General features: G+C 39.6%; 2 protein-coding genes across 5 annotated transcripts in view; both read left to right on the top strand.

Moving 5' to 3' along the window:
• LOC122220390 (trace amine-associated receptor 8-like) overlaps positions 1 to 23633 on the top strand; it is a 52139-nt gene extending 28506 nt beyond the window's left edge. Inside the window, exons 2-3 of one of the 4 annotated variants that reach the window (XM_042939854.1) lie at positions 21622 to 21976; positions 22091 to 23633. In XM_042939854.1, the coding sequence (XP_042795788.1) occupies positions 21622 to 21976; positions 22091 to 22739 (1004 nt within the window). In that variant the 3' untranslated portion in view covers positions 22740 to 23633. Of the gene's footprint in view, positions 1 to 11425; positions 12526 to 21621 lie in introns of those variants that run through there. The other 3 variants (XM_042939855.1, XM_042939852.1, XM_042939853.1) reach the window with 3 other exon arrangements.
• Positions 3091 to 4234, top strand: TAAR9 (trace amine associated receptor 9). The gene has a single exon (XM_042939857.1). The coding sequence runs from the start codon at positions 3091 to 3093 to the stop codon at positions 4135 to 4137; it is 1047 nt and encodes a 348-aa protein (XP_042795791.1). The 3' UTR covers positions 4138 to 4234.
• Positions 23634 to 26696: the final 3063 nt, after the last annotated feature.

A 26696-nucleotide genomic window follows, 5' to 3' on the forward strand; every position in this document is an offset into this window, starting at 1 on the left:
TTTCAAAAATAGAATGTTTCTCAACTTGGTATTATCTGAAATTTCTTCATGATTAGATTCTGGTTATGCATTCCTGACTGGAATACCATATACGTCTTATCGTGTGCCTCTCAGAATATCTCTCCAGAGGTATATGTGGCCATGTCCTCCTCAATCAACATCATTAGTGATGTTGATTTGATTACCCAGTCAAGGTTTTATTTGGTTTCTTCACTGGATAGCTACTATTTTTATTTCTCTTGCAACTAATAAGGAGTCAGTAGGAGATGACATTTTATACCATATAAATACCAGATTCTCATCAAAATTCTTCTCCCCTATTCTAAGATTTAGCATCAATAGATGATTCTTGCTTTAGTCAATATTAATGTGATGCTTCCAAAATTATGATGTTCCAGCTCTAGCACTTTCTCTCTCTATGTCAGTTGTGCTTGGTATTCTACTGTAAGGAAGAGCCCTTCTTTATCTATCTATCTATCTATCTATCTATCTATCTATGTATCTATCTATCTATCTAATCTATCTATCATTAGCATGGCTTTATAGATTCCCTTTCCCCACACAACACACCCATTTACAACCTTTTATTCTCCCTCATTATTTTGGCACACAAATTATCCAAATTTGACTAGTGGGAGTCTATTCAAGTTAGCAACAGTGTCTTTGTAAAATGCCAACATTAAAAAAAAATCTCTGTCTTAGTTTCTGATATAAAAATATATTCCAGTTTATTCCTATACTTTCCCTGTCCCATCACTTGGATGAAGCATGTTTTTTTGAAGCTCTATTTCATTTTACTGGCGAAAAGTATTAAGCACAAAGATGTGGGTCTTAGGAGTACTCGTTACTTCTCAAGGGTCTTTGCTTCTATGGAAGGACACATTTTACGACCTTCTATAGGACTGAAATCTGTTATTCTAAGGTCCGAGTATGAAGGCCTGAAGAAGGGCTCAGGGTTTTTTTTTTTTTTTTTTTTCACAGTAGAAGCATTACTTGGACACCAATGAAATGGCGGGCGGGGGGGGTGGTTAAAGGTTGGGGAGGATATTATCTTTTACATAGACACTCAGACTTTCAGGTAGGGCATCATCTATGGTGGCAATGGTAAAATTCCTTTAGTCAGATTGAGAATAAAATAAGAGATCTGGTAGACTTTATCAGGATAGCTGAGGAAGAAGAAGAAAATACAGAGCATGTCAAATGGAGATTTTATTGGGTAGACTAACTTGTGAGTACATGGATGCACTCAAGTGGGGAATCCCAGGAGTAAAGATGGGACATAGATTTACGCCATCAAACCAGTGAGGGCCTAAATAAAGCATTAAACTGAGAAATAAAAGGAAAAATGAATTGACTTAAAACACCCAGAATGGCAAAGCCTGAAAACACCATGGGTGTATACCCCCGCCTCCCACACCCCCCACACCGACATACCCCTGTACACAAACACTTAAAATTTACAGACTAGTGATTTCTACTACCTGGAGAGTATAGATAAATAGATAAAAGGTAAACACACCTATATGTATGCATATAGCTTTTTCTTTTCTTTTTTTTTTAAATTTTTTAACCTTTATTGATTTTTGAGACAGAGAGAGAGATCATGAATGGGGGAGGTTCAGAGAGAGATGGAGACACAGAATCTGAAACAGGCTCCAGGCTCTGAGCTGTCAGCACAGAGCCCGATGTGGGGCTCAAACTCACGGACTGTGAGATCATGACCTGAGCCGAAGTCGGCCGCTCAACCGACTGGGCCACCCAGGCGCCCCATGCATATAGCTTTTTCTAGGATCCTTTACTTTCAACAGAGGTCAGACCTATGATATGGGATACATGGCAATACAAATACTCCACTCTCTAGTTCAAACATTAAGATTTAGATGCAAGATTATACCTTTTCATGATTAAATAAAGTAAAAATTAATTATTCACTGTTACTTGGTGAGATCTGCAAACTGTTTTAAGACTGTGTGTCTCAGGATTAAAAGAAAAACTCTCAGATACCTAAAGAAAGAAACTTATTCTCTATGTGAACTTTGGGTAACTTTGCTTGAATCCATTCCTGCCAGAGACGTGACTAATCTACAAATTAGATCCAGTGTACTGCAGGGAGTGCCTACTTCTCTGTGCTAGTTTTACAACTATACTATTTTTTTTTTAAGAATGGGGAGGTGAAGGTCTAGAGGAATTATTGTTTACTTTAATCAATCTTATCATCTAGGGGAATTATTGTTTATTTCAAACAATCTTATCGAATTTAGACATCTGAAACTAGCTATTAGCCTGGAAAATACTTACACACAAATTATATTAGTATCACTTTCTAAGAATAGTTCTGCAAATCATCTCAAGCTGTCCAAACCATGAGTAAATAAAAAAAAAACAAAAAAAAAAAACACCCAAACTCTGAAAATATAACCCATAGAAGAAGTGTGTTACCTAAGTAAGTTTAGCAAGCTATTATGAACAAATGTTTCCTCAGTCTTCACATGCTATACTATAGGGATTTGGAGGTCATAATTTGAAGACGTAATTTATTTTTCCCTTCTTGAAAAAATGGAGTATAGCTTGTCATTTCTGCTGAAGTAGCTACTCAGGGGAGATAACTTAGTGAATATAACTCAACCTTTGGTAGCCTAATTATTTCTCAACTCAGGTGGTTACAGGTGAAATTTCCAAAGGTAAAGTCACACAAAAAAGGGGATTTTTCTAATGATGAGCCAATTACATTTTAATATATATTAATCTATTATTATCTGATATCAATCTAATACCTAAGATGTACATATATATCGTTGGACTAAATGTATTGCCAATTATTTATTTTGTACTATACTTGACTATACTTTAATGGCTTTCTGAAACAAGTTCCCACTCTAAGTATATTAAAAACATGGGGATACTTTTTAGAAAGATCAAGGGGTGGTAGTTAACATGCCAAAAAAAGAAAAAAAAAGGTAGAAAATTACTAGCCTCCATTTTAACCGGATATTTTCCCCCTCCTAGACACTCTTGAAATTAACCTCTTCTTGTTTTAAATCGCTTAAATAGGGAATTTGACAACTTTAAAGTAATTCAAACCACAGGGCAATGGTGAACAATTCCGCCCAAGCTGCAGCTGTGGAACTTTGCTATGAGAATGTGAATGGATCCTGCATTAAAACCTCGTACTCACCGGGTCCTCGAGCAATTCTGTACACAGTCCTTGGTTTTGGGGCTGTGCTGGCCATGTTTGGAAACTTACTGGTTATTATTGCTATCCTTCACTTCAAACAGCTGCACACACCTACAAACTTTCTGATCGTGTCCCTGGCCTGCGCTGACTTCTTGGTGGGGGTGACTGTCATGCCCTTCAGCACAGTGAGGTCTGTGGAGAGCTGCTGGTACTTCGGGGAGAGTTACTGTAAATTTCATACATGTTTTGATACTTCCTTCTGTTTTGCTTCTTTATTTCATTTATGCTGTATCTCCGTTGATAGATATATTGCTGTAACCGATCCTCTGACTTATCCAACCAAGTTTACTGTCTTGGTATCAGGCATATGCATTGTTCTCTCTTGGTTCTTTTCCATCACCTATAGCTTTTCCATCTTCTACACTGGGGCAAATGAGGAAGGAATCGAGGACTTGGTTGTTGCTCTCACCTGTGTAGGAGGGTGTCAGGCGCCACTGAATCAAAATTGGGTTCTACTTTGTTTCCTTCTATTCTTTATACCCACTGTCGCCATGGTGTTTATATATGGTAAGATCTTTTTGGTGGCCAAACATCAGGCTAGGAAGATAGAAAGTTCAGCCAGCCATGCTCAGTCTTCCTCAGAGAGTTACAAAGAACGGGTAGCAAAGAGAGAGAGAAAAGCTGCTAAAACATTGGGTATTGCTATGACAGCATTTCTTGTCTCTTGGCTGCCATACATTATTGATGCCGTGATTGATGCTTACATGAATTTTATAACTCCTCCTTATGTTTATGAGATTTTAGTGTGGTGTGTTTATTACAACTCAGCTATGAATCCCTTGATATATGCTTTCTTTTACCCGTGGTTTCGGAAGGCAATAAAACTTATCATAAGTGGTAAAGTCTTAAGGAGAGATTCGTCAACGATCAATTTGTTTTCTGAAGAAGCAGATATAGAGTGACAAGATGGCTGCAGGGATTTGGAAACTAACATGGAATTAAGGTCAAGTGTGAAATTAAGCACTTCAATCAAGAGAGGCAAGTGTAATCATCTGCCAAGTGGGAGGATGTTATATTCAACATTTAGTTGTTCTAAAGCATTTGTTGTCCTTATGTACTTCAGCATTTTTTTTTTAATTTAGTTATAGACCAAAAAAAAAAAAAAATCCTGATTACTTCCTATTTAGTATTCTTAGTTTTCCTCTATGGGTTTCTAATTTCTATGGTGATTTCTAACATCTTCTCTGAATTTCCTACTTGTTTCTTCAAACAATTTGAAGCTTTGTAGTTTCTCCCACATTCTTTACCAATGTTCAGTTGTTCAAAAAACAGAGAAACAAAAGAAGAGTTTCTGCCTAACTTGTAAGTTAGATGTTTTAGGGACAAAAATCTTTTTTTTTTCTTTTAAAGTTTATTTATTATTTACTTAGAGAGAGAGAGAGAGAGAGAGAGAGAGAGAGAGAGAGAGAGCTGGGAAGGGGCAGAGATAAAAAGGAGAGAGAATCTCAATCAGGCTCCACGCTGTGAGAGGGGAGCCCCATGCAAGACTGATGACCTGAGCTGAAACCAAGAGTCGGATGCTTAACCCACTGAGCCACCCAGGCACCCTGGGGCCAAAATCCTCTTTAAAGTATACTTTGTTTGAAAAGTAAATACAAGATTAAAATTCTTGGAACTTTTTTTAGTCTAAAAGGACTTTGTAGAGAGTTGAAATATGGAATTTCCTAGTCACTGAACATTGTGCAAAAAACCCTGGAACTCCTGTGTTTTCTGAACCCTGACAGTGCTTTGTCTCCATTTCACAGAGGCTGCCTTCACAAAAAGCGTGTGTGATGATTATGTGATTACACACTACATCTTACTTTTGGGTAACATAATTTATTACAATCAAAAAGCAGGTGAACAAAAAAATGGTTTCTGGACTTCTTGTTTAGAAATTTGGAGTAAAATATGTATAATTTTCACATTCACAAATGTGTGACTTTTGAGTCCTTTCTTTGCACCAGACACTGTATTTGACATTGGAAATATAAAGCTGAGTGACCCAAATATAACCAAGTATTATTTTGGAATAGCTAACACCCAAACTGGCATTATACATTTTAGGAATAGCTCCAGTTTTCTCATACGATAGCTTGTCTTAGCCACATGAATTTTTAAAAATATATGTTTATTTATTTTTGAGAAAGAGAGAGACAGAGAGAGACAGAGACAGAGTGCGAGTGGGGGAGGGGCAGAGAGAGAGGGAGACACAGAATCCGAAGCAGGCTCCAGGCTCCGAGCTGTCAGCCCAGAGGCTGACAGGGGGCTCGGACCCACGAACGGTGAGATCACGACCTGAGCTGAAGTCGGACGCTTAACTGACTGAGCCACCTGGATGCCCCTTAGCCACATGAATTTTAATTCATTTTAACTAAAAGAATATATGTTGACTATTTTAAGGTAGAGTTAAAATTTGAAAGAAACTAATAATAGGGTGATTCGCCTTCTCAAATCTTTGATTCACAGCCTTAAATCTTTGCTTATTTTCACAGACTGTTCTGTACAAATCTGTTTTATGAAATGAAAAGAAGAGATAGCTAAGTAAATAGAGGTACATAAACTTTACATGTTACAGATTTTGTAAATAAATTTGTTTGGAAATATTTTATGTGAAATTAAGCTGTTTCATATTGGCATGTTAATATCTTTCAGACAGAGCTCAGAGAATTTGGGGGGAAGTTAAAGATAACTTAAAGAGGATGAAAGGAATACGAATGAATGCCTTTGTAGCATAGTACCTGTTTGTGATTGAGACGGTAAAGTCAAGGAACAGGTGTATTGACCACCTTTCAAAGGCTCACAGCTCAGGTGCCCCGCCCACATTCCTTCCCTTTGATGGTGAGTCAGGAATGTTGTCTTCATAGAAACGTGTCCTTCTCTCAAGTGCAAGTGTAAACTTACACTGACACTCATAAACAATAAGAAAAATCAATCAGGGAGGCTTAAAAATATATACTAGACTTCTGGTCACTCGCACTATGTAGAGTGTAATCTTTAGATAAAATTACAGAAATTCTGTCCAGTGATGTTTTGAAGCTGTTGTACATATCGGTAAATGGAGAATAATACTTCAAATGTGCTCTCTCTTGTTTATTTTTCTATTCTTCTTGTAGGAAGCTTTTTATAAAAAAATAATACTGACTTATTTTCCCCCAAATGAACTAGACCATTGCTATAGCATTACTCCCCTCCTCTACACCTCAATTATTTATACAAGTAAGCTATTAATTTCTTGGCTAGCTGCATACCAAACGGCATCAGGGCCATCGATCCATTCGAAACAAGACACATTGGCGATGGGAAACAGGCTTCATTCTGCAAGACTGTCCTCAGAGTAAAACCTGACCTTGACACTTGTTCCTGAGCTGCGTCTCTTAATCCTAAGGAGCTCTGGTTCCCAAGTTGTCTGCTTCAGCCAACGGGAGGCAGCAGAACTCTTGCAAAGAACTAATTAGACCACTTATGCCCCATGTTGTAGGGCACATAAATACAATGTATGTACCACTATTTAAAATACGTGTTTATTTTTAATTCATAAACTAAAAATTCACATAAAAGCCTTACTGAATCCATAATAGCTTTTGTCCACATGTATTTTTCTCAATTTAGTAAATCCTGAAAGTACGGCTGCTACATTGTATAAGGTTTTGTATAATTAAAAAAAGAAAAAAGTTGAAATGGAGAGCTCAGACATTGAAAGTCACAGAACAATAGCTGTGGTTCAGGTGATCATCAATTAGGACATCAGGAATAAATGAGGAAATGCCGTGACAGCAGTGCCCAGTTGCACTGCTGGCTCTCTGAAAGCACCTAGTCCTGGTCTACGCTGTCTTTGTAATGTGTTATTGACGGATTATTCACAGCCCTGCCACTTACTGATAAAGTTGCCCTAAACCCACCCAACATAATATTTTCTGATTAGAAATCAGAGCTCATGCAGGAATAACTGCAGGGTTCTGTGGAATGAACCACTTAGCTGGTTTAGAAAATGACGTAAGGTCAAAATAAACCCTTCATGGAGAATAACTTCTCTAAGTGTGTTCATAAGAGTCAAGGAAGGCAGAAATTTAAAAATCTGAATCAAAAACTACATATAGCTACATAAATAAAAGGACATGTGTATAAACTGCTTACCTTGCTTTCCTATTATGTGGATTATGAGGAGTATTTTGTTTTTCTTGCTACTATTAGTCATAGGAATAATTAATGAGGAAACCAGCTCTGCAGAAATTATATGCACTAAGTGCTGGAGCTACGTATTTAGACCTCTGTCTGTCAGCCTTCAAAGTCAATGCTTTCCTACCATTGTGACCCAGCCAGAAAAACCAACAATATTTCTCAGAAATGAAAATGCATGAACTATCTTCCCAAGCATTGCTTGGGTGCTGACATATTTATTGTGTTCAAACACACACACACACACACACACACACACACACACACAGCCCAAGTGTAAAGATAAGCCCTCAACTATGTCTCATGTCAAAGGACAAATTTCATTAGCTTCTGAGGTTTGTACTAAGCTAAGGAGTATAGACGATTTCAAAGGTAAGAACGGATAAGATCCTTGTTATGACTCATCCTGGTTGCATTTACGGGACAGACAAATTCCACTTGAGTCCCCAGCCTGCCCTGCCTCTACTTTCTACCATCTCCTAGGAGCTCCCTTTCACTGCTGGCTGGGAACAACTATTTGTGCTGTGTCCTTTCCCACCAGTAATTTGAGCTCCTAAGCAATAACCATCGGCTAAGTTAATTTAATTGTTCATATTCGAGCATTTACAATAAAACATACTATTCTCAGAGTTTCCCTTTGGAGTGGATGAAGGCCCAAGAGACACTTTAGGGGACATTCAGAAAGAAGTACTTTAGAAAAAGAATAAAATGCTAATGAAGAGTGAAGTTCAGGTAGAATAACTTTCTGGTGTCCTTCAATTAATATAATTAGTCAAAACAAAAGTCTTCCTATTGAGAAGATTTTCATCCCTGGGCCAACGCAAGTCTGTAAGGCCACTGCCGTCTATTTTTGGTTTGCACCCACAGACTGAGACAGCTTATCCATAAACCATGCTAGATCTTTTCATCCTCTTCAGTTTGCTGAAATGTGAGACGGAAGGGACACTGGTGCAACTGTGGTGGGTGACATGGGCTCCAGGCTCATGCTGTCCGGCTTTGCTCAGTCTTGGTTCCGGGTGTATAGTTTCCATTTCACCAAGAATTTGCCAGACCCACCCAACTTTATGACTTTGAAGATTCAAGAAGACCTACATAATCATGGCTAGTAAGACACAGATGATCACTTGGTATCACAATGTCAAGTGTCCCATCACTATTTGGCTTCTATAGCACCCAAAGAGCCATCTTTCAAAAGGTGTTTTATCCTTCGCTGTAAATAGCATAGCCTTGCTCAGAACCCCAGAGGAATGCATTATAGTTCTCCCACTGAAAACTTCCATAAAATCTAAACTGCATTTTTTTTTTTTTTTACCATTATGAACACCTCTAGCACCACTAGGCCACTAAATTGCATGGCAATTAACTGTAGCCCAGACCCAGACTCCAATCCCTATACAAATCTGGCAGACTTTTTTGTTACTCAGTATATGGACCCGAACAGTATTCCTAAGGGTGAAATAAGTTGTTTTGGATCCCGAAGAGGTCCACCAGGTAATGTGCTTCCTTCTTTGCCATAGAAAACACAAGATTGTGCGCCGTCCAATCCGAACCTAACCCATCATCTTTCCTCACCAAATGTCGTCTTTCTTCTACACACTGTATGTTTCCTGTTGGCAAGTTAAAAATCTGGGGGTCATCCGTGTTTCCTGCCTCCATCATACATCCCTGGAGCCCTACATTCTTTCAGCCTTTCAATTGTGTGTTTCACATTTTCGGAAAGCAGGGAGGCAAAGTTACTGAATTAGAGTGGGATGGAATCGAGTCAGGTTTGAGAATATAAAGAGAAGATAAGATAGTATCACCGAGAGGAATTTGGTGGATGATCAGTTGAATAATTGTTTTCATGTCACACCTTTAATATCTGTTCTGTTCTTATTCCAATATATTTTATTTATTTATTTATTTATTTATTTATCTATTTATTTATTTACTTTTGAGACAGAGAGAGCAAGTGGGGGAGGGACAGAGAGAGAAGGAGAGAGAGAATCCCACAGAGGCTCTGTGCTGTCGGTGTGGAACCTGGGCTCCATCCCAACCAAGTGTGAGATCGTGACCTAGACCAAAACCATGAGTCAAACTCTCAACAAACTGAGCCACGCAGGAGTCCCCCAATATACTATATCCTAAGTGACAGATCATATTTGTGTTTTCCAAGTCTTAAATATATTGTTGTGGAGGACAGAAGTGTTTAGCACTTCTTACTTGCCTTATAAGATCAAAGGTAGCTTATTTCCTCAGACCCGAAATCTTTTTATGTAGCTTTCAGTATCTTCAATTTCCTACTTGAGCTCCCTAAATTCCTGTTAATATTGCAAGGGCAACGTCTGTGTCAGGAAAGGCTGCTACTATTGGAACTCCCTGGCTCTCAGCTCCTGAGCCTTCCCATCTGGCAGTTTCATTGTCACCCCCGTTGGATTTTCTTTGCTTCATCATTTAATTGCTATTGCAGAGCTCATTTAATCTCTGAAATGAAATAGGCAGGGCCCTTCTTTGGGCTCATGAACAGCCCAGTGGCACAGAACTCTGCTATTGGGGTTTGATGTCTGTTTTTGTCATCTTGAAATGTTCAAAAATTTTATCTTTGACTTGGAGTTTGTATGTAAAGTCCTAAGACACAACAGAGCATGCATGGGGGGCTTGGAACCCTCAAAACACATTACATGCGATTATCCTGCATTATACAACTTCCCCTGCTCCCTTGGACTAGTTCTTGGCCACCTGTCCCCCAGCCCCTCCACCACCGGCACCTTCAACTTGGTCCAGCCTTCCCTTCCTCACCCTGACCTACTAAGACTGCCCTCTTGGAGGACCGGATACAGGGCAGGGAGGGTTGAAGCAAGATGGCGCTCCATGGTCTTAGGGTAAGTCACGGCAGTTGTTATCCCATCCAGGCTGGTAGGTCCACAGCACATTAGAAGGGTGCCCCAGCAAGTGCAATCCTTTTACCCACCCTCAGCCCACGTTTTGAGTGGGGCCCAATGTGGAGGTTACAATCCCGAGGGTGTCAGCAATCTGCCTTTGGTTGAGGTGGCAGGCCCGGGGGAAGGGCAGATGCCTTCCTCGGCTTCCTAGACCCCCAGTCTGGGCACGCACATTGTTTCAGCAGTTGGTGGGAGGGGAAAACTGGCAATGGGTGGGCCAGGTGTACGGAGTCCTAGGGCAGGGTCTCCAGGCATCTGTGGGGGTCTGCACTTGCCCTGCAAATACCTCCATATCTGAGGAAGTGGGACATCATAAATAAAAATCAAACATAGCAGCTCAAGAAAGACTGCAGAAAAAAGGAAAAAAGCTTTATACTCAAGGGCACTTTTGTCCATATTGTTGAGAAAAGATCTCCATGTTTTTATTTTGTCCTGGTCTCTACAAATTATGCAGCCAGTCTTGTAAACAGGTAATATACTGCCAAGTACTGGATGAGGCTATTTTGGGACAGTTGAACTTAAGGAAATCTCTTGGTTATGAAAATCACGTCTTTCTGCGACATAATAGAACACCAAGTAATACATTCTGCAGAAAGACTTAACTAATTATAATTAGCAAAAGTTTCCTTTCTGGATTCACACCTTACACTGTAGGGATTCCTAGTGAGGATTTATAATGGGTGAAGTTTATTGGCTGGCTTCCTAAAACATTCTAGGTGTTAACTTCTCAGACAATGTGAAGGTGGAAGTCTATTAAAAGGTGACTTTTCAAATATGTAATTATATTATATGTGATTATTCGTTGCAAGGAAGGACCTCACAGGTATAAAGAATCAGGTATTTAAATTGCATTTCTTTAATTTTTCAGATACTATGGATTCGGGCTTGATGAAAATTCATAATAGATTAGCTTGGAATTCAGTATCTATGAGCTTTAGATGTAATTACAGAAATAATTGCATGCATTAAAGTCAGAAAGGATGCATTTCTGAGTTTTGAAATTCTTTTAACTTCTCTTTATACTTAAAATGGGGAAAGGATAGAATAGGAGGCAATACTTAAAAGCAATTGCTCAAATATGCGATTTGATTTTTTTGTTTTTAATTCTCAGAACTGAAAAACTTTATTTCCTACTGCAAGGAAGGGCAGAAAGACAGCAGGCATCAAACTGCAGAATCCATGCCCGGCCATCTTTCCCCACCTCCTGTTGGGCAGCTTTGCTATGAGAATGTGAACGGATCGTGTGTGAAAACTCCCTACTCACTTGGATCCAGGGTGATTCTGTACGCAGTGTTTGGTTTCGCGTCTTTTCTGGCTGTGTTTGGAAACCTGCTGGTGATGACTTCCGTTCTGCATTTCAAGCAGCTGCACTCCCCTGCCAATTTCTTGATTGCGTCTCTGGCTTTTGCTGACTTTCTGGTGGGGGTGACCGTCATGCCCTTCAGCATGGTCAGGACTGTGGAGAGCTGCTGGTACTTTGGGGCCAGATTTTGTAGCCTGCACAGTTGCTTCGATGTGGCGTTTTGTTACTCTTCTCTCTTCCATCTGTGCTTCATCTCCATCGACAGGTACATCGCTGTTACTGAGCCTCTGGTCTATCCTACCAAGTTCACAGTGTCCGTGTCGGGGACATGCATCGGCATCTCCTGGATCCTGCCCCTTGTATACAGTGGTGCCGTGTTCTATACAGGTGTCAATGACGATGGCATGAAGGACTTAGTAAGTGCCCTCAACTGTATAGGTGGTTGTCAAATTGTTGTAAATCAAGACTGGATCTTGATAAATTTTCTGTTATTCTTCATACCCACCCTTGTTATGATAATTCTTTACAGTAAGATTTTTCTAGTAGCTAAACAACAAGCTATAAAAATTGAAAATACTGGTAGCAAAGCAGAATCATCCTCAGACAGTTACAGATCCCGAGTGGCCAAGAGAGAGAGAAAAGCGGCTAAAACCCTGGGTATCACAGTGGTAGCATTTATGATCTCTTGGCTACCATATACAATTGACACAGTAATTGATGCCTATATGGGCTTCATAACCCCTGCCTATATTTATGAGATTTGCTGTTGGGGTGCTTATTATAACTCAGCCATTAACCCTTTGATTTATGCTTTATTTTATCCTTGGTTTAGGAAAGCCATCAAAGTTATTTTAAGTGGAGAATTTTTAAAGGAGAGCTCATCAACCATCAGTTTATTTGTTGAATAAGTATGAACACTAAGTCGAGAAATTTAAAAATATTTTAAAAATGATACATTTATGATGAAATTAGATATAAGAAATGAATAAAGCCTTTCAAAATTGGGGAAATAGCTATATATTTTTCAAATTAGCTAGGAACAACATCACAAGAAGATAACTGCATTAGATCATTGCAGAAATATTACTGAACCAAACAGTAAATAATGAAGTGGTTTACGTACGTAATCTGCCTGGGTGCTCTGTACACGTCCTTGTTATACGTACTTGTCTCTTCCAATTTCATTGAATTCTGAATCTCATTTCAGTTGCGATCTCTCTAATCATTTTCTCTTTTATGGTCACCTCTCACCTCTCATGTATCTTCAAATGGTCTTTTACAACACTGTATTAATCTCTAGGGCTGTCATAACAAAGTACCACAGACTAGGTGGCTTAAACCAGAGCAATTTATTCTGTTCCTAATGATTTCAAAGCTAAAATTCCAAAGTCAAGGTGTCAACAGGTCTGGTTTCATTTGAGGGCCCACTTCTTTTGCTTATAGGTGGCTAGCTTCTCTCTGTGTCCTCATATGGTTTATGCCATATTTATGTCCTTGTCCTAATCTCCTTTATTAATACACATTTTAAATGTTTATTTATTTTGAGAGAGAGAGAGAGAGCATTGCACCCACACATACAAGCATGAGCAAGAAAAGGGGAAAGAGAGAGAGAAAGAGAGGGAGAGAATCCTAAGCAGGCTCATGCTGTCAGTGCAGAGCCCGACACAGGGCTCAATGACACAAAGCGTGAGATCATGAGCTGAGCCGAAATCAAGAGTCGGAGGCTTAACTGACTGAGCCACCCAGGATCCCTTTATCTCCTCTTCTTGTAAGAAGCCCAGGAATATTGGGCTGGGGATCACCCTTTAAAACTCTCTTTGATTACCTTTTAAAAGGTCTTATCTCAGCACATGGTTCCATTCTAAAGTACTAGAGGTTAGGACTTTGATATATGAATTTTGGAAGGATACCATGCAGCCCATAACAGGCACAAGCCCAGAGTTGGTGACACTACCCAAGGGTCTGTTCAGCAAATGATTTGTGATACTGTCTGTACCTTCCAGGAGCTTTTGGGGCAGGAAGTAAGCCTTTCTTGCTTAATGGCTGGGCAGAATCTTGGAATATTCACCTGTAATATCCTGGGGTCAGTAATTTGGCCTTGGAATCAGGTATTAACTACGGACATTGCACAGAAGTGAAAAACCGCTAATGGAAACGTGCCACAAGAAAGGTGGCCCAGCGATCATTAGCAATTGGAAATTCTGCAAGGGAAAGAATGATCAATTATTGCTATCAGTGACACTAACTTTTCTCACCTGAATATACTGCATGCTTCCCTTTCCCAGAATGTTGTGGGGTGAAAAAGTCTTTGCTGGTGCTGCAAAAACTTCTAATAAAAAGGATATAAAAAACGATGCTCTAATTTTACATTTTGCTCTCTGGAATATTTTACATTGTTGGTGTAACAAAAGTATTCTGGAATGCATATGTACAGTATTTTGTATAGTGAATCTAAATTGTAATAGAGTACTGGTTTCAAAACCATTTTTTTTTTCTCTTTTTGGTTTATCTTTGGGTCACTCAATTAAGATGATTGAAATCTTTTTTTTTCCCATTGGCGTTCACTGAGATTTTTCATTTTTTTCAAGCAAATATTGAGCATAAATTACAGGCAAGTACCTGAGTTAGGAACAGCTAACAATAAAAAGTATGTTTTATATAGTATTTTCCTCAAGGAACATGATTTTGTAGGTAATAGGGGCTACACATTTTATTTATTTATTTTTATTTATTTATTTATTTATTTTTGAAGATCTGATATGAGACTTTATTATAATGTAGCTTACAAGGATTATTTCTGTGACACATGACACTTCAGTAATCAGAATATCAAATGATGACCTTATACTAGAACATAATGTACCAAATAGGGGCTACACATTTTAAATTACATTATTGAGAGTGAAAAAAGTGTCAGAGATGCTAAGTCTTGTGAACAGAGGACTCATTGTCACTATTTGTTGTAAGGATGGTGTTTGTTGTTGGGCATTTCTAGGACATTGTCTTCTCACTCACATGTGGTCTCATGAACTGAGGGCTTAAAAATTGTCAAAGACTCTACTTCCTTAGTAGGAGGGCCTTTCGATGAGTCTTCAAGCATTGGACTTTCATAGGCAGACGGGAGTGTGGACATTTTTTGACAGGAGGGTTAATTTCCACAAATAGAGGATTGGCTTGGCCAACCGTATGACAATGAATACATTATAGCACAATGACCAATTCATGCTGCCACTTACTATATACTCAATAGATCAGATTGGCTGTCACAGCTTTTAAAAAGGACTTCATGTTCCTTATTTTTAGAGTATAGAGGACAAACATAGAAAAAAGTAACTGAGAGAGTAGAAGGGTCCCATTTTATAAATGTCTCATAGCATTACATTGTTGCTAAATTACAATGAATATGACAGAAGTTCAAAGGCAAATTAAGGATTTTTGAAATTTATCTTATGGGCAAGCAAAATATATTGTGGCAAATGCTACCAAGACTTCCAATACAATTCTAAATATGAAATCTGCTGGGTATGTGAGTGAAACGTCACAAAGGAGAGAAAAGAAAGAAATTAGATTCTTCCATATATTTCATGATAGTCTTTCCTAGGAATGACTACCCGAGATATGGATTCAAAAATTCAGGATTAAATTCTTTGTTGTATTTTATCCTTAGTTTAGGAGAGAATTAAAACTTAATATAACTGGTCAAGAAGTAAAGAAATGTAAAGTAAAAAAATCAACATAAATATGTTTTCAGGATAAAACTAAGTTAAGATCAAGGAAATTGTGGGATGTTGGGAATTTCCGATGTATTATGATGTAGAATACAGTGTTGATTATGATATCAAATTTGAAAAAAGGTGTTCTTCAAGTTCAATTAAATATTGTTTAGAGTGAGCTTCTCCAAGCATCTACAAACAGATTGACTGACGTGGTGAACGAGGTCCTATTTCCTACCGCTGATTCTGCCCATTTCTCTGCTCTGTCACTTTTCTGCTTCCCTGTCTTTGGTGGTGGTGGTGGTGGTGGGGTTCGGGAGGGTGGTGAATTTCTTGGTATTTTCACTTTTTATGCTTACCTCCCTGTTAGCTTCAATGCTCATTTTCTTCTTCCTCTTCTCTATTAATGTCATGTGCTCTTGGCCCTAGACTCTTGTTTTTTTCAGCCAACTTTCATTCCAACATTTTCTTTTGCTGGAGTTCTTTTCTTAAATGTCCTCAGCTCCCTCTGCTTCATGCTCTAGCGAGGAGTTGAGTTCCTCTTACTTCTCCTCTTCCAACAGTAAGGGAATCGGATGTCACATTCAGATCTGGCTCAAGCCTGACATTTAATGTTTAGAGGACATTGGACAATTAACCACGACAAAATGATACATTCACCACAATAAATAGTTCTTCAATATAATTACTTTCATGTGGTATGTCACTTCATTTCTTCCTCATGACATGGGAATAATTGCCCTATACTGGCATATTATAAACATCATCTACCGCTGTCATAATTGATCATAATGCAAACTTATGATGTCACATAGTCATGAGGAAAGATGAGCCAGTCAAGAAGTTGTGTTTGAATATTTTGATATCTATTTGGGAAAAAAAAAAAGTTCTGATTCTCACTCTTCCCTTACTCCCACATGTGCCCTTACATACATATTGTTCAGGACAGATCTTAGTGTAAAATATAAAGCCAGGAAAATTTAGAAGATAATGCTGGAGATTATTTTCATAGTTTCTCATGGAAAAGATTGCCAGGTTAACTATAGATTTAATATTTCCACATGATAAATCAAAATGTCAAAAAGATAAACTTAAAAAAACTCCTTAGAATATTTATTTTATTCTAATGGTTTTCATTGAAAATGGAGGAAAAAAAGATGTTTGGGGCACCTGGGTGGCTCAGTCAGTTGAGCATCCGACTTCAGCTCAGGTAGTGATCTCACAGCTCGTGAGTTCGAGCTCCATGTCGGGCTCTGTGCTGACAGCTCGGGGCCTGGAGTCTGCTTCGGATTCTGTGTCTCCCTCTCTCTCTGCCCTTAACCCACTTGCATTCTGTCTCTGTCTCTCTTAAAAATAAATAAAAATCAAAAAACAATTTAAAAAGAAAAAAGAAAAAGATGTTTGTTTTCTTGGCCTTGAGTCTCAAAAGTCTAGGCCCTGGGAGAAAGGAAAAAGAGCCTACCTTGAACAGATTTGGGGAAGTAAGGGCTATAGAAAAGCTTGCCTACATCCCCGAGCAAGAGTAGAAAGATAATTGGAGTACAAAAATAAGTGAGAAAATAGTGAAGGTCTCTGAGGGAGGAGCACCCGATTTCTCCTGGATACGGTCTGGTTTGAGAAAAGGGGTGATATGCAACTGATATGCAATTGTGGTGGGTTGAATAAGAACCCCACAAAGAGATCCATATCTAGACCCTGGAACCTATACATATTAAAGATTATTTGGAGAAAAAAAATAAAGGTCGCTGAAGGTGTGATTGAGTTAAGCATCTTGAGATGGGGAAGTTAGCCTGGATTGTCCAGGTGGGTCCAAAAGGCCATCACGAGAGTCTTTACAGGAAAGAGGCTGAGAGAGATGACACACACGGAAGAGAAGGCAGTGTGATCACACAGGTAGAGACTGGAGCGACGAGACCACAGCATGTCAGCAGCCAGCAGAAGCAGGGAGAAGGATGGATTGTCCCCAAGCCCCCGCAGAGGGCGCGCCGCCTTGCTTTGATGTTGGATTTCATGCTTTCAGCCTCCAAGACTCTACAGGAATAAAATTTCTGTCGTTATAAGCCCCCAAGTGTGTGATGAGTTGTTACAGCAGTGACAGGAAACTAATATATCAAGTCTGTTTGCAGGGACAAGCTCCAAATGCAAGGGGAAACTCGTTCTCCTTTCCCTGGACAGAACTCAGTGTGTATAAAGACCACCGGGCAGAAATGGCTGCATAGGCTGAGCACGTAGCCTGAGACAGCACCACAGAGCACCTCATTGCTCTGCGTGGTACAGGGACAGTAAAAGATTCTTGAGCCCCTGATCATGCCTTGGAGTCATGACAGGTCCTAGAAACCCCTCCAAATGTTCCACCGCCCGTGATGCCACAAGTATAGCTGAATTTTTCTGAAAAGGGAAAGGAATTGGCCAATAAATGTAAGAGCTAAAGAAGCCTTACTACCAGGTAGGAACGATGACTGCTCTGTGGCAGGACTGGGCCCACATCCAGAAACCAGGCAGGACATCTCATTGAATATCAGGGAGAGTGGATGGTCACCCAGACCAGATCTCTAATCTACAGAGTCTTGGTGATGTGTGGTTGACTCAGAGAAGAAGGTAGGGAAAGCCCAGATAGACGGAGAGGAAGTTTTTATCACTTGGAAGTTAGGGGCATGGCACAGACCTTAGGTTCATTTATAGTTGTACAACATAGAGGAGCAGAACACAAAACCTGGGGCTAAACTGCTTGGATACAAATCCCCAGTTACCATTTACTAGAAGTTCACGCTGGATAAGTGATCAACTTGCAGGGTTTCAGTCCTTCATCTGCAGAATAGGGTTAGCAGCTATGCTGACCTCATTGGGTTTTGTGTGTGTGTCAGTTTAATAACTGAATACATGTAAACTCCCAAGATATAGCAGGTGTTCAAAAGTTGTCTGCTACTGTGAAAATGATAGTTGCCTAAACAATAAAGTAACACGTTTTGCACACCTGTGCCCTGTGTTCACAGAAAATACTTGTGGGTCTTTCTAGATTTACTACCATGTTTTAGGAAGCATTTCTGTAAAACTGACAATTAAAAGCCGTAAAATAAGAGCTATTACCCAATTATAAGAAAAAAACTTTAAGTTTATTTATTTATTTTGAGAGAGAGAGGGAGAGAGAGAGAGCTTGAGCAGGGGAGGGGCAGAGAGAGGGGCGGGGGTAGAGGGAGTCTCAAACAGGCTCTTCACCATCAGTGAAGAGTCTGACCTGGGCCTTGAACCCACGATCCGTGAGTTCACGACCTGAGCCGAAATCTAGAGTCAGACACTCAACCGACTGAGCCACCCAGATGCCCCTCTGAGAAAACTTGTATAAAGATGTTAGGTAGGTGCTCCGCAGTTACATGTTGAGAAATACCTGGTTACTATGATGAGACAGAGTTGAAAGAGAACTTCAGAATGTTTTCAATTTCATGGACGGACATGAGGTATTAGCAGAGGCTGAGCGGAGGCAAGGGAGGGAAGGAGGGAAGGAAAGCTAGAGAGAAAATGACAGACTACTCTGATGTAACTCAAATCTCTGAGTCAAGGACACCGAAAAGGAAGGGGCTTGAGACTCAGGTTTCAGACCCTCAATTAATCACATACTCTCAAACAAAAGAGTGGAACTCTTTCCTGGAGATAGAGGAAAGACTGATGAGGCTGTGAATTCTGAAAAAGCCAAAACAGCATGCCATTCACTGAGCCACACCTGGATGGACTGGAGCAGTGTAAGAGGTTGCCAGATTCATAGTCTAGACGGGGGCTATTGATAAGCACATTATTCAGAGTTTAGGGTCCTGTGAACATCTGTGTTTTCATTATGAGATAGACGGCCATTTCATCCTAGAGGACACCTACAAAGACAATCCCAGTCTATGCATGCAGCATCGAGGCAGACTGCATAGGACCCTGGAATTTAGAGGAAAGCTTGGAAGAAGACAGTGGGATCCCATGACATAGGGGCTTACAAGAGAGTTAAAGACATGTTACCAAAAAATCAAGAAGACTGCCTTCTGTGGTAGGTGAGATCTTCACCTGCTAATATGTATGTTTTCTCTACCTCCACGCACTAGTCATCGGATAAAATCTGAAATGATCATTGGGATGTACAAAGCTGTGCACAACATCTGAATCTTTCCCTGTTCTTTACATTAGTACCTTCCTTTCCTCCTCATCCTTCTATCCGGGCCCTAAATTTATACCCTCAGTGAATTCTATTTATTCACCCCAGTTCTATTAGTTGTTGACGTCATTTCTCACTTTACACTTTTTAAATGTGTTTATTTTATTTTATTTTTTATTGAAATCCAAGTTAGTTAACATATAGTGTAATAATGATTTCAGGATAGAATTCAGTGATTCATCACTTACATGTAACACCCAGGGCTCATCCCAGCAAGTGCCCTCCTTAATGCCCATCTCCCATTTAGCCCTCCAGCAACCCTCAGTTTGTTCTCTGTATTTAAGAGTCTCTTATGGTTTGTCTCCCTCCCTGTTTTTATATTGTTTTTGCTTCCCTTCCCCTTTTGTTTTTTGAATGCCACATATGAGTGAAATCATACGACATTATCTTTCTCTGACTGACTTATTTCGCTTAGCATAATACACTCTCATTCCACCCACGTTGATGCAAATGTCAAGATTTCATTCTTTATGATTGCTGAGTAATATTCCATTGTATATATATACCACATCTTTATCCGTTCAGCAGTTGATGGACATTTGGGCTCTTTCCGTAATGTAATTTGGCCATTGTCGATAGGGCTGCTATAAACATTGGGGTGCATGTGCCCCTTCGAATCAGCATTTTTGTATCCTTTGGATAGATACCTAGTAGTACAATTGCTGGGTCGTAGGGTAGTTCTGTTTTTAATTTTTTGAGGAGCCTCCATACTGTTTTTCCAGAGTTACTGCACCAGTTGGCATTCCCACCAGCAGTGCAAAAGAAAGTTCCTCTTTCTCTGCTTCCTCCCCAACATCTGTTGTTGCCTCCTGAGTTGTTAATGTTAGCCATTCTGGCAGGTGTGAAACGGTATCTCATTGTGATTTTACATGTGTTAATTTTAGCTGGAAGCACAGTGAATTGTTATGTTATGTCTGTCTCTCACGTTAACATGGAAACTCCCGCTAAGGGAAGAAGATATTTTGTGTTTATTCCTGTATGTTGAAGACCTTGCACAAATAGATGCTTCATAAATAACCAAATATAAATATTGCACTACACAAATGATTGAACTGCAGGCAGATTTATGGGCGTCTTGGGAGAACTTCTGTTCCCTGAATCTTTTACTAAAGCATCTAAACCTTTTTACTCATCTTGAAGAGAATATTGTCACATTTCAGTATTGAGTGTATCATATGCGATAGGTCCTTTTTGTACAGACCTCTATAGGTACAAAAGACCTCTAGTTTTTTACAGTAAGCTAAGAATTTTTCTTGTTAGTGATGAATACAGTTTGAAATTTATCAAATACATTTTCTCACTTCATCAGATGATTGTTAGATTTTAATCTGTTACAATGCTGATTTGTATTAATAGATCGTCTAATTTCAAAGCAAACTTTCATTCTTGGCATCAACTCGAATCATGATGTATGATCTTTTTTATATATTTCTGGATTGAGTTTGTAACAGTTTGTGTAGGATTTTTTGCATCGTTGCTTATGAGTGAGAGTTTTCTCTCATTTTCCTTTTTCAAGTTGTCTCTGGGAGTTTTAGCATTGAGGCTACAGCCAAACAAACTTTAGTGGAGATAATTAAATATAAGTTTCTTGTCCCTGTTCACACCTTACGCTACAGGGATTCCACCTTAGCTTTTGGGTGTGGATTTGGGGTGTGGGATTCAGCAGTGCTTCTGGGGATTTTGTCATTACTCTTCAGACAGTCTTGGGGTGGGTGTAATAAAAGGTAACCGATAGATAACAAATCACACATATCTCACTAACGTTGACAAAGAGAAATATCCCTGTATCACGACCAGGTAAATAAAAGATTATTGACAAATTGTAAGGCAAGAAGAAATCTTTGGGATTAGCAAATTGGTAAAAGATGTACTTGAAATTAAACAATTGCACTTAGAAAATGGATTCCAAGTATATTCTAAGGTAAGCAAAATAATGGTAACAATGAATTAAGCTAAGATTTGTTGAACATTTGAATTGAATATATTACTTCAAGTGTTCAGACATTAAAATTAATAGGAGTACCTGACAGGCCATGGAGATGTTGTCTGATAACTGTAACAAAGGTAGGCAGTTGCAAAGGACCTTTTCTCCGCCTTAGGAAATAAGAAACCGCTCTGCTTGGTGCGACTGGCCAAGGGCAGAACTTCTCCACGTTTACAAGCTGTTTGCAGCAGCACCATGAGCACCAACCCGTCCCCCGCTGCATCCGAGCAGCTCTGCTACCAGAACGTGACCGGATCCTGCGCGAAAGCCCTCTACTCGCCCGGACCCCGGCTCATTCTCTACACACTGTTCAGCTTGGGGGCTGTGCTGGCCGTTTTTGGAAACCTCCTGGTGGTGATTTCAATCCTGCATTTCAAGCAGCTGCACTCGCCAACCAATTTTCTCATCGCCTCTCTGGCCTGTGCTGACTTTCTGGTGGGGGTGACCGTCATGCCCTTCAGCATGGTCAGGTCTGTGGAGGGCTGCTGGTACTTTGGGGCCAGCTTTTGTAGCCTGCACAGTTGCTTCGATGTGGCGTTTTGTTACTCTTCTCTCTTCCATCTGTGTTTCATCTCCATCGACAGGTACATCGCTGTTACTGAGCCTCTGGTCTATCCTACCAAGTTCACGGTGTCCGTGTCGGGGACATGCATCGGCATCTCCTGGATCCTGCCCCTTGTATACAGCGGTGCCGTGTTCTTCACAGGTGTTCATGATGACGGGCTGGAGGAATTAGTAAGTGCCCTCAGCTGCATAGGCGGTTGTCGGCCACTTATAAATCAGTTTTGGATTTTGATAGATTTGCTATTATTTTTCACACCTACTTTTGTAATGATGATGCTGTACAGTAACATTTTTCTTGTGGCTAGAAAACAGGCTATAAAGATTGAAAACATTAGTAGCAAAACAGAAGCATCAGGGACATACAAAACCAGGGTGAGTAAGAGAGAGAGAAAAGCAGCTAAAACCCTGGGTATCACGGTGGTAGCATTTTTGATCTCCTGGTTACCGTACATGATTGATTCATTCATTGATTCTTTTGGGGGGTTTATAACACCTTCTTATGTTTATGAGATATTTTGCTGGCTTGGTTATTACAACTCTGCTGTAAACCCTTTGATTTATGCTTTATTTTACCCTTGGTTTAGGAGAGCAATAAAACTCATTATAAGTGGTCAAGCATTAAGAGTAGACAGTTCATCAACGATGAATTTGTTTTCTAAAAAACCCTAAATTTCAAATTGAGGAATTTATTGATATATTGGGAATTTAATGACCCAGTAAATTGAGGAGGAAAAATGGTACCTCAATTTCAGGCGCATAACTTTTCTGCTTCGTTTTCGTGGTGAACTAAATAAACATCTTCAAGTATTTGACAGAAATGTGCTTACTAAACAATGGTTGACACAGAGTTTATATTTCCCAGTTTCCCCAAATCTGTGCACTTGCCTGCTTTGTCGGTTCTTACTTATTTTTCATGTCCAGGCCTCCCTTTCAACCTTGTCTTTAAGCCGCTTTCAAAGGTTTCCAGTGAAATCTCGCCCATCCCTGTCTTCTCTGGACTCGGTGTGCTTGACTTCCATTTTAAGCTGCTTGTTTCTTGGGGGCCCATCTTTCTGTAGCTCCTGGAGATCTCCGAGCCATACACATCGGTCACTCCAGACTCAGAGCCAGACTCAGAGCCAGACTCATATTTTATATCGTTGGAGATATTTTGTGGAATAATTATGAGCAGACCTTGTAAAATGCATGCCAGAGATTGTCCTTTATGTGATTGTTTCTTATCCTATGAGGTATGTTGTTTTTCCTTCCAGCCACTGTGGAGGGCCGTTTTCTGTCATTTCTTTTTTCTTTATTACACTATCCAGAGTGGTACATTTTTGGTGAACTAAATAACAATATATTATAAGTTATGGTAGAAGGATGAACTGTTCAAGAAGGGATGATATGGTTTAAAGCTCTTTGGAGAATATCGTTAAACACCTGATGTCATGCCATTCACAAAAGCAAAACAAATTTCTTTCAGATGTTAGAAGAGTCAAAGAAAATATTTTATAATTTTTCACTGGAGGGACCCTGACTGAAACCGCCTGTAGCTTTCTGCACATAATTTAAATTTTAAAACTTCAAGGGCGCCTGGGTGACTCAGTCAGTTGAGCGTCCGACTTCGGCTCGGGTCATGATCTCATGGTTTGTGTGTTTGAGTCCTGGGTCAGACTCTGTACTGACAGCTCAGAGCCTGGAACCTGCTTCCGATCCTGTGTCTCCCCTTTCTCTGCCCCTCCCCTGCTTGCGCTCTGTATGTCTCTCTCTCTCTCTCTTTCTCTCTCAAAAATAAATAAAAAAAAATTTAATGTTAAAACTTCAAAAGAAAACAAAGCCAAATTTGGGGGGAGGGAGGCAAACTTGGGGGAAATTACTGGCAGCGAACATGGTGAAGGGAAGGTTAATAGATTTAAAAACATAGAGGCCTTTTCCAAAACAGGCATAGCTTAACACCTCCCATACAAATAAATAGGCAATTTTACGGAGGAAAAAAATATGATTAATAAATACATTAAAATGCCAAATGTACACATAATTTCAAAATGTTAAAATGTGGCACTGGTTCATATATCAAGTGGGCAAATATTAGAAGAATAAGAAATACCTGATAACAATTAGGGTATGGAAAATTGGGCACTCTTGAGAAAATAGAACTTGCTCACATACATCTCTCAAGAATACAACTTAGTATCAGTTTTCGGAGGGGAATTAAAATTTTTTTATAAATTTTAATACACACATGTCATTTCTAGTAAGGAATCCAAAAAAAAAAAAAAAAAAGTCAGTCAAGGAAGCAAACATCACAAGGACATTTGCTGTATAATTCTTAATTATTACTTGGAATAATCTAGGAGCAGTGTGGACTGAATTAAATAAACTATGCTCTAACCACATAATGGGATGTTTTGATGCCATTAAAAAGCACTAACAAGGGGTGCCTGGGTGGCTCAGTTGATTAAGCATCCAACTCTTGATTTCAGCTCAAGTCATGATCGAGAGATCATGGACATGGAACCTCCTTAAGATTCTCTCTCTCCCTCTCCCTCTGCCTCTCCCCTGCTCAAGCTCTCTATCTCGCAAGAAAAAAAAAAAAAACCACTAATGAGTTCTGTATAAGTTGATATATGCCCACATATATGGATACACTTCCTACATGCTTTCACAAAGTGTAACTTTATGTGTAATAGACAGCATGTATCTGGTGGGGGTGGGGTGGGGTGGAGAATTTGCTTTGTAATTTATCTTTATCATTTTAATGTATGAAAATGAGATGAAAATATTGAAATAGATATTGCAATAAATAAATAAATAAATAAACAAACAAAAGAGATACTACCCATACATGTCTCTACTTTTACCTGAGCATTGAAGTTAGGTTTGTCGATGTATTTGCTTGTTTTATTTCAGGGGAAGATCTTTTGAGTATATATCTCTGCTACATTTTTCTTCCTAAAGAAATGAAATTGTAGCTGCGTTGGCATATTTCAGGGACTACATCTTAAAGTGATTAAATTATCTTAGGAATTACATCTTAATGTTAAGCATTTGGGGTTTTTTTGTTTGTTTGTTTGTTTGTTTGTTTGTTTTGCAGCAGATCTCTAAGTTTCTCGAACTCTTCCCCTCTAATATTAATAATGTGCTATATTCAGGAGCTATGGGAGCTAGCAACAGTCACTTCTCAATCTGTCATTTGTATTTTATTTCTACGCTTTAGGTCCCCTCTTGAAAAGCGAAAACAGCAACAGGGCAGATGTTCAGTCCATCACCTGCTTTGAGAGACTCAGCTTCCCAGCAGGCTGGAAGGAGCACTTCTCTTCCTGAAGGGGATGCCCCTGGGTCTGCTCCTTAGAGGCAGGGAGACGGATTCCTTAATAGACCTCACAGAACACCCATAGATGCTACTGTGGAGGCCAAGGCCCCTGGAGCTTGGATGTCACCCCGGGGGTGGGAGGGGGGGGAAGGAGCAGAATCCCTAAATTTACTGGGATCTGTTTCTTGTTCCTGGTGGGCTATGAGCCTCTAAGCAAGATTTAAGAGTATTGTAAAACAAGGGGCAGCTGGGTGGCTCGACTTGTTAAGCCTCTGACTCTTGGTTTCGGCTCAGATCATGATCTCACAGTTTCATGAGTTCTGCCCCTCCCCCACTCACACTGTCTTTCTCAAAATAAATAAATAAACTTTTTAAAAAAGAGCATTACACAAAAATAAATTGCACTGTAGCACAGCTGAGTAAATGGTAGCCAAGAACTGTACCTGTCACCGTGTATATTGTATGTCCTCTCCCCTCTCCACACCTTAGTGCACATTGTCCTCTCTGACGATATCCTCCTGGTTTTTTTTATGTTTATTTATTTTTGTGTGTGAGAGACAGCACACATGTGAGTGGGGGAGAGGCAGAGAGAGGTGGAGACACAGAAGCAGAAGCAGGCTCCAGGCTCTGAGTTGTCAGCACAGAGCCCCATGCAGGGCTCCATCCCATGAACCACGAGATCATGACCTGAGCCGAAGTCGGTCACTTACCCAACTGAGCTACCCAGGAGCCTCTGGATGTTCTGTTTTTACCATAAATCTCTCTTCTTAACCTACTAGACACATTTTAAGTTCATCTCCTTGGTAAATTTGCTCCCAACACACTTGGATAAAACTCAGTATTATTATTAAAGCCTTTATTTATTTGTTTGTTTCTTTAATTTTACTTTTAAACTTTATTTATTTTGAGAGAGAGAGTGTGTGCATGTGAGCAAGGACAAGCGGGTAAGGGGCAGAGAGAGGGACAGAGAGAATCCCAAGCAGGCTCCGTGTTTTCAGCACAGAGCTGGAAGTGGGCGGGATCTCACCACTGTGAGATAGATCATGACCTGAACCGAAATCAGGAGTTGGGCGCTTAACTGACTTACACACCCAGGTGCCCTGATCATTAAAGCCTTTATAACAAATAACTGACAACCTTAATTTTGAAGGTAGCATAAATACCTTTCAAAATTGAATGCAAAGTAAAAATATTTTTAGATGAATAAAACCCGAGAATCTTCATTGCCAGCATACCCACGCAAAGAGAAAACTAAAGGGAGTTTTTTTTTTAATTTTTTAAAAAGTTTTATTTATTTTTGAGACAGAGAGAGACAGAGCATGAGCAGGGGAGGG

This window comes from Panthera leo, chromosome B2, assembly GCF_018350215.1.
Source record: "Panthera leo isolate Ple1 chromosome B2, P.leo_Ple1_pat1.1, whole genome shotgun sequence".
In the NCBI taxonomy this organism is placed as follows: Eukaryota; Metazoa; Chordata; class Mammalia; order Carnivora; family Felidae; genus Panthera; species Panthera leo.